Genomic DNA, 9,168 nt, shown 5'->3' with positions numbered 1-9,168 from the left:
TGATTACAGACAAAAAGCTGTGCCCCCTCCAAAAAGCTGGGTGACAAAAAGCTGGCATAGTCAGTGTTGCGCATATCCCATGAAGGAATAACATAAAATTCCCCATCTCTTTACTTTTCTCAGCAATTTTTGTTATTATTTCAAATTTTCTGCACCCGTAGCTTTTTTTAATTATTCATTCATGGGATGTAGGCGTGCATCACTGGTTGGGCCAGCATTTGTTGCCCATACCTGAGGGCATTTAAGAGTCAACCACATTGCTGTGGACCTGGAGTCACATGTGGGCCAGACCAGGTAAGGCCGACAGTTTTCCTTCCTTAAGAGCATCAGTGAACCAGATGGATTTTTACAACAATCACCAATGAATTTCATGGTCATCGTTAAACATTTAATTCCAGCTTTTTAAAAATGCTGTCAGGTCCGGGTCCCCAGAGCATTACCCGGGTCTCCAGAGCATTACCCTGAGTCTCTGGATTACTAGTACAGTGACGATACCACTCTGTCACCTCTTTCTCTTCATAGAATCATACAGAGCAGAAGAGACTCTTCGGCCCATCAAGGCTGCACCAACACATAAGAAACACCTGACCTTCCACTTATTCCCATTTACCAGCGCTTGATCCATAGCCTTGTACAAAGTATGACTCCAGGGAGGGGAGCAATTGACAGCAGCAAGACCCTGGGACCAGGTTCCCACTGGGATAGCTAACAGCAGGCAGACCCTGGGGCCAGGTTCCCATGGAGACAGGTGACAACAGGCAGACCTTTGGGCCAGGTTCCCATTGGGGCATGTGACAACAGCAAGACCCTGGGACCAGGTTCCCATGGGGACAGGTGACAGCAGGTAGACCCTGGGGCAAGGTTCCTATGGGGTCAGGTGAGCAGCAAGACCCTGAGGCCAGGTTTCCAAGGGAATAAGGGACAACAGGCAGACCCTGGGACCAGGTTCCCATGGGCACGTTCCCACTGGGACAGATGACAGCAGCAAGACCCTGGGGGCCAGGTTTCCATGGGGATAAGTGACAGCAGCAAGACCCTGGGACCAGGTTCCCATTGGGACAGGTGACAACAGGTAGACCCTGGGGCCAGGTTCCCATTGGGACAGCTGATAACAGGCAGACCCTAGGGGCCAAGTTCCCATGGGAACAGGTGACATCAGGCGGACCATGGGGGCAGGTTCCCATGGGAACAGGTGACAACCTGTGGAGTTTAACCTGGTGTTGTGAGACTTCTTACTGTGTTTACCCAGTCCAACGCCGGCATCTCCACATCATGACAGGTGACAACAGGCAGACCCAGGGGGCCAGGTTCCCATGGGAACAGGTGACAATTGGCAGACCCAGGAGGCCAGGTTCCCATGGGAACAGGTGTTGTCAGTCAACGAAGGTCACGTTGTGACTCTGGATGACGTCACACAGCGGGGCGGGGCGGGGCCGGGCCGGGCCAGGAGGAGTCTGGGTAATCGGGCCCGAAAGGATGGCGCGAAAAGCCGCGAGCGCCTCCGACCGTTAAACTGAACTTCAGATTTTGAAAAAAAACCTAAAAAATGGATTCCAAAGCCGCCAAGGTACAGTATTGTTCCATCAAACACGGAACTTTACACTTTATAAAATCACTTAAAGTTAAGATTTCAATTTAAAACATATCTGAGATCTTTCCGCTGAATGTCCGCGCCGCCCACTTCCCTCTACCTGATTGGTGGTACGTGAGCGGTAGGCCGTTGACGCGTGATATAATTGGACGGCATCGCTGTCAATCACAAGACTGCGCCGCCCCCTGTGTCCCCAGTGGAGCTGCTCTGGGCTTTGATAATTCGCACAGATCCAAACAATTGTTTTTAAAGTTTGTTTATTAGTCGCAAGTCGGCTTACATTAACACTGCATTGAAGTTACTGTGAAAATCCCCCAGTCGCCACACTCCGGCGCCTGTTCAGGTACACTGAGGGAGAATTCAGCATGGACAATTGCACCTAACCAGCACGTCTTTCGGACTGTGGGAGGAAACCGGAGCACCTGGAGGAAACCCACGCAGACATGGGGAGAATGTGCAGATTCCACACAGTCAGCGACCCAAGCTGGGAATCGAACCCGGGTCCCTGGTGCTGTGAGGGAGCAGTGCTAACCACTGTGCCGATGATGTGGAGATGCCGGCGTTGGACTGGGGTAAACACAGTAAGAAGTTTAACAACACCAGGTTAAAGTCCAACAGGTTTATTTGGTAGCAAAAGCCACACAAGCTTTCGGAGCTCTTAGCCCCTTCTTCAGGTGAGTGGGAATTCTGTTCACAAACAGAGCTTATAAAGACACAGACTCAATTTACATGAATAATGGTTGGAATGCAAATACTTACAACTAATCAAGTCTTTAAGAGACGAAACAATGTGAGTGGAGAGAGCGTTCTCCAAGGTGGCCTTCGCGACACACGACAGCGCAGAGTCGCTGAGCAGAAACTGACAGCCAAGTTCCGCACACACGAGGACGGCCTCAACCGGGATATTGGGTTCATGTCACACTATTTGTAACTCCCACAGTTGCGTGGACCTGCAGAGTTTCACTGGCTGTCTTGTCTGGAGACAATACACATCTTTTTAGCCTGTCTTGATGCTCTCTCCACTCACATTGTTTCATCTCTTAAAGACTTGATTAGTTGTAAGTATTTGCATTCCAACCATTATTCATGTAAATTGAGTCTGTGTCTTTATAAGCTCTGTTTGTGAACAGAATTCCCACTCACCTGAAGAAGGGGCTAAGAGCTCCGAAAGCTTGTGTGGCTTTTGCTACCAAATAAACCTGTTGGACTTTAACCTGGTGTTGTTAAACTTCTTACTGTGTTAACCACTGTGCCACCACCTGTGCCGCCCCTTAAGCGATTCAGAATTTTCTTCTCGCATTAATCACTGCTGGGGAAATGTTTATTTAATTGCTGGTGTCACAGTTCAGCGCAAAGACCCAGAGGCAGCATTCAGGTTTTAATACGATTTTGGCTTTTAACTCAATTTGGAAGATTATCCCCCACTTTAACCCAAGATTTGTCTTGTTCTCTTTTGATTCTACACATATTGTCACCACACTGGTGTGCTACAAATATATTTTAATCCTTTTTTATTTGATTTGATTTATTATCCCAAAAATCCAAACTTCAGTTTCCTGCCCTCACAGGTAAATCCAGCCCTTTGTCTTGCCTGAATCATCCTTTTTTGAATTGATTTGATTTATTATTGTCACGTGTATTGGGATACAGTGAAAAGTATTGTTTATTGTGTGCTATACAGACAAAACATACTGTTCATAGAGTACATGGGGGAGAAGGAAAGGAGAGGGTGCAGAATGTAGTGTCACAGTCATAGTGAGGGTATAGAGAAAGATCAACTTCATATGAGGTAGCCAAAAAAGAAAATGCTGGAAAATCTCAGCAGGTCTGGCAGCATCTGTAAGGAGAGAAAAGAGCTGACGTTTCGAGTCCAAATGACCCTTTGGTTCCAGCACCCGCAGTAATTTGCTTTTATTCTAATGAGTTGGTCCATTCAAAAGTCTGATGGCAACAGGGAAAAAGCTGTTCTTGAGACGGTTGGTATGTGACCTTAGACTTTTGTATCATTTTCCTGACACAAATAAAGAATTTTGTCATGAGATAGTATCTGTCTCTGAAACATTCCAAAATACCTAAAATACTCTGAATTACTTTACAGGGTTTTTTCATTAATTAATGGGAGGCTGGTGTAACTGACAAGGTCGACATCTTATTTTTAATTCCCTAATTGCCCTGAAGGTGATGGTGAGCTGCCTCCTTGTCCATCTGGTGCAGAGAGGATGTTCCAGTGGATTTTGACCCAGTTACAATGAAGGAACAACAGTATTGTTCCAAAAGCAGGATGGTGGTTTGGAGGAGAACTAGTCAGTGATGGTGTTCCTATGCATTTCATAGAATCATAGAAACCCTACAGTGCAGAAGGAGGCCATTCGGCCCATCGAGTCTGCACCGACCACAATCCCACCCAGGCCCTACCCCCACATATTTACCCGCTAATCCCACTAACCTACGCATCTCAGGACTCTAAGGGGCAATTTTTAACCTGGCCAATCAACCTAACCCGCACATCTTTGGACTGTGGGAGGAAACCGGAGCACCCGGAGGAAACCCACGCAGACACGAGGAGAATGTGCAAACTCCACACAGACAGTGACCCGAGCCGGGACTCGAACCCGGGACCCTGGAGCTGTGAAGCAGCAGTGCTAACCACTGTGCTACCGTGCCGCCCCCATGATACATGATCAAGCTGGGTAAAATAAAGTTAAAAGCAAATTACTGTGGAATCTAGAATCTGAAACCAAAAGAGAAAATGCTGGAAAATCTCAGCAGGTCAGGCAGCATCTGTAAGGAGAGAAAAGAGCTGACATTTCGAGTCCAGATGACCCTTTGTCAAAGCTTTGACAAAGGGTCATCTGGACTTGAAACATCAATTCTTTTCTCTCCTTACAGATGCTGCCTGACCTGCTGAGATTTTCCAGCATTTTCTCTTTTGGTTTCAGATTCTAGATTCCACAGTAATTTGCTTTTAACTTTATTTTACCCAGCTTGATCATGTATCATGGAATCAGTGCAGAAGGAGGCCATTCGGCCCATCAAGTCTGCATCGACACAATCCCACTCAGGCCCTGTTCCCATGACCCCACATATTTATCCCACTAATCCTCCTGACAGTAGAGTCAATTTAACCTAACTTGCACATCTTTGTGGGAGGAAACCCACGCAGACAAGAAGCGAATATGCAAACTCCACGCAGATAGCGATCCAAGGCCGGAATTGAACCAGGATCCCTGGTGCTGGGAGGCAGCAGTGCTGCCCAAAATGTACAAACTTCACAAAGACGGTCATCCAAGGCTAGATTTGAACCCAGGTCCCAGGAGCTGTGAGGCAGCAATGCTAACCATTGTGCCACCGTGCCAGTGCAGACAGATTTGACTCACTAGTTCCACCACTTCCACATATCTGTGGTGTCTTTGAAGCAATCACTCACGCATCCTCTACAGTTGCAACATCAGCGAATTCAGAACTCCTCTGTCCCCACTTGAAAATCCCGCTCCAGTAAATATCGAGGTTTGAGTGTCTGATTATTTAATGTACTGGAAAATAGCATTTACATTTCTCAAGTGCTGAATAAAAAGGGCTTAAAGTTTAACAAGATGTAAATAACGCACAATGTTACAAAATAGATTGAATCTGTTACAGATAGACCTGGATCGAGCTTTCATTTATTTCCTTTTCTTTTAGCTCATCTGATTATTTAAGAAGAAAATGGGAAATACTCATTTGACATCAGATTAAGTTTGTAGTATTTAAAATAATTGATATAGAACATAGAACATTACAGCGCAGAACAGGCCCTTCGGCCCACGATGTTGCACCGACCAGTTAAAAAAAAAACTGTGACCCTCCAACCTAAACCAATTTCTTTTCGTCCATGAACCTATCTACGGATCTCTTAAACGCCCCCAAACTAGGCGCATTTACAACTGATGCTGGCAGGGCATTCCAATCCCTCACCACCCTCTGGGTAAAGAACCTACCCCTGACATCGGTTCTATAACTACCCCCCCTCAATTTAAAGCCATGCCCCCTCGTGCTGGATTTCTCCATCAGAGGAAAAAGGCTATCACTATCCACCCTATCTAAACCTCTAATCATCTTATATGTTTCAATAAGATCCCCTCTTAGCCGCCGCCTTTCCAGCGAAAACAATCCCAAATCCCTCAGCCTCTCCTCATAGGATCTCCCCTCCATACCAGGCAACATCCTGGTAAACCTCCTCTGCACCCTCTCCAAAGCCTCCACATCCTTCCTGTAATGTGGGGACCAGAACTGCACACAGTACTCCAAGTGCGGCCGCACCAGAGTTGTGTACAGTTGCAACATAACGCTACGACTCCTAAATTCAATCCCCCTACCAATAAACGCCAAGACACCATATGCCTTCTTAACAACCTTATCTACTTGATTCCCAACTTTCAGGGATCTATGCACACATACACCTAGATCCCTCTGCTCCTCCACACTATTCAAAGTCCTCCCGTTAGCCCTATACTCAACACATCTGTTATTCCTACCAAAGTGAATTACCTCACACTTCTCCGCATTAAACTCCATCCGCCACCTCTCGGCCCAACTTTGCAACCTGTCTAAGTCTTCCTGCAAACTACGACACCCTTCCTCACTGTCTACCACACCACCGACTTTGGTGTCATCAGCAAATTTGCTAATCCACCCAACTATACCCTCATCCAGATCATTAATAAATATTACAAACAGCAGTGGCCCCAAAACAGATCCCTGAGGTACACCACTTGTAACCGCACTCCATGATGAATATTTACTATCAACCACCACCCTCTGTTTCCTATCCGCTAGCCAATTCCTGATCCAATTTCCTAGATCACCCCCAATCCCATACATCTGCATTTTCTGCAGAAGCCTACCATGGTGAACCTTATCAAACGCCTTACTAAAATCCATATATACCACGTCCACTGCCTTGCCCCCATCCACCTCCTTGGTCACTTTCTCAAAAAACTCAATAAGGTTAGTAAGGCACGACCTACCTGCCACAAAACCATGCTGACTATCACCTATCAATTCATTACTCTCCAAATAACTATAAATCCTATCCCTTATAATTTTTTCCAACATCTTGCCGACAACAGAAGTGAGACTCACCGGTCTATAATTCCCGGGGAAGTCTCTGTTCCCCTTCTTAAACAATGGGACAACATTCGCTAACCTCCAATCTTCTGGTACTATACCAGAATTTACAAATGTGGCTTTTGCTACCAAATAAACCTGTTGGACTTTAACCTGGTGTTGTTAAACTTCTTACTGACTATACCAGAGGCCAACGACGACCTGAAGATCAGAGCCAGAGGCTCTGCAATCACTTCTCTTGCCTCCCAGAGAATCCTTGGATAAATCCCATCCGGACCAGGGGATTTATCTATTTTCAGACCCTCCAGAATATCCTGCACATCCTCCTTATCAACTGTAATACTGTCTATTCTACTCCCCTGCAACCCAGTGTCCTCCTCAGCTATATTCATGTCCCCTTGCGTGAACACCGAAGAGAAATATTGGTTCAATGCTTCACCAATCTCCTCCGGTTCCACACATAACTTCCCTCTGCCATCTATAACTGGCCCTAAACTTGCCCTAACCAACCTTCTGTTCTTGACATACCTATAGAACGCCTTAGGATTCTCTTTAACCCTATCCGCCAAAGTCTTCTCATGTCCCCTTTTAGCCCTTCTAAGCTCGCTCTTCAACTCCCTCTTAGCCAATCTAAAGCTTTCTAGTGCACTACCCGAGTGCTCACGTCTCATCCGAACATAAGCCTCCTTTTTCTTTTTAACCAACAAAGAAACTTTTTTGGTGCACCACGGTTCCCTAGCCCTACCAATTCCTCCTTGCCTGACAGGGACATATATTAGTGTCCCAAACCAAAACTTTGCATGGACCCCTGCTGCCCAAATGCAGTTCATTTAGGAATGTAGGAACAGGAGCAGGCTGTTCAGCCTGTCGTGCTTGCTCAACCGTTCAATACGATCATGGCTGATCGGACATTTCAATGCCTTTTACACCACCCTTAACTCTTTATGTTATTGTTAATCTGAAATCTATCAATCACTGCTCTAAACATACACAATGACACAATACACCATCCTTCATGGCCCCTGTGGGGTAGAGAGTTCCAAAGATTCACAACCCTCTGAAAATAAATTCCTCATCATCTTGGTTCTAAGTGGCTTCTCTCTTATTTTGAAATTGTGCCCCTGATTCTAAACTCTGTAACCAATTGTTTATTCCTTTAAGTATTTTGTCGGTTTCAATGAGATCATCTCCCCTCCATTGACTCTGTCCACACTTCCCGCTGCCTTGGCAAAGCAGCCAGCATAATTAAGGACACTACGTATCCAGGACATTCTCTCTTCCACCTTCTTCCACCGGGAAAAAGATACAAAAGTCTGAGGTCACGTACCAACTGACTCAAGAACAGCTTCTTCCCTGCTACTGTCAGACTTTTGAATGGACTTACCTCGCATTAAGTTGATCTTTCTCTACACTCTAGCTATGACTGTTACACTACATTCTGCACTTTCTCGTTTCCTTCTCTATGAACGGTATGTTTTGTCTGTATAGCGTGCAAGAAACAATACTTTTCACTGTATGCTAATACATGTGACAATAATAAATCAAAATCAAAATCAAATCATTCTTTGAAATTCTAGCGAATATAGGCCCAGTTTGCCCACTTCTCTCCTTAAGCCAGTCCTGCTATCCCCAGATCACTTCTGGTGAACCTTCGTTACACTCCCTCAATGGCAATAATATCCTTTCTGAGGTAAGGGGACCAAAACTGCACACACTACTCCAGGTGCTGTCTGACCAAAGTTCTACACAATTCGGTAATGAAGCAAGATGGTGGAGTGGTTAGCACTGCTGACTCACAGTGCTGGCCTTGGTTGACTGTGTGGCGTTTGCACGTTTTCTCTGTGCCTGTGTGGGTTTCCTCCGAGTGCTCTGGTTTCCTCTTGCAGTCATGATGTGGAGATGCCGGCGTTGGACTGGGGTAAACACAGTAAAAAGTCTCTCAACACCAGGTTAAAGTCCAACAGATTTATTTGGTAGCAAAAGCCACTAGCTTCCGGAGCGCTTGCTTGCTTGCGTGCATTCCAACCATTATTTTGTAAATTGAGTTTGTGTCTTTATATGCCCTGTTTGTGAACAGAACTCCCACTCACCTAAGAACATAAGAACATAAGAAATAGGAGCAGGAGTAGGCCATCTAGCCCCTCGAGCCTGCCCCGCCATTCAATAAGATCATGGCTGATCTGACGTGGATCAGTACCACTTACCCGCCTGATCCCCATAACCCTTAATTCCCTTACCGATCAGGAATCCATCCATCCGCGCTTTAAACATATTCAGCGAGGTAGCCTCCACCACCTCAGTGGGCAGAGAATTCCAGAGATTCACCACCCTCTGGGAGAAGAAGTTCCTCCTCAACTCTGTCTTAAACCGACCCCCCTTTATTTTGAGGCTGTGTCCTCTAGTTTTAACTTCCTTACTAAGTGGAAAGAATCTCTCCGCCTCCACCCTATCCAGCCCCCGCATTATCTTAT

The 9,168-nt window shown here is 46.0% G+C and overlaps 1 protein-coding gene across 3 annotated transcripts in view; it reads left to right on the top strand.

The window, feature by feature from the left end:
- The first annotated feature begins 1,414 nt into the window (after positions 1-1,414).
- haus1 (HAUS augmin-like complex, subunit 1) overlaps positions 1,415-9,168 on the top strand; it is a 44,161-nt gene continuing 36,407 nt past the window's right edge. The window contains exons 1-2 of one of the 3 annotated variants that reach the window (XM_078222803.1): positions 1,436-1,567; positions 5,273-5,326. Coding sequence is in view for 1 of the 3 variants with exons in the window: in XM_078222795.1 (XP_078078921.1) it covers positions 1,547-1,567 (21 nt within the window). In the remaining 2 variants the exon portion in view is untranslated. Of the gene's footprint in view, positions 1,568-5,272; positions 5,327-9,168 lie in introns of all 3 variants that reach the window. The other 2 variants (XM_078222795.1, XM_078222811.1) reach the window with 2 other exon arrangements.

The sequence above is a fragment of the Mustelus asterias genome, chromosome 1, assembly GCF_964213995.1.
Source record: "Mustelus asterias chromosome 1, sMusAst1.hap1.1, whole genome shotgun sequence".
NCBI classification, from domain to species: domain Eukaryota; kingdom Metazoa; phylum Chordata; class Chondrichthyes; order Carcharhiniformes; family Triakidae; genus Mustelus; species Mustelus asterias.
This window is presented reverse-complemented; position numbering and strand designations above follow the sequence as displayed.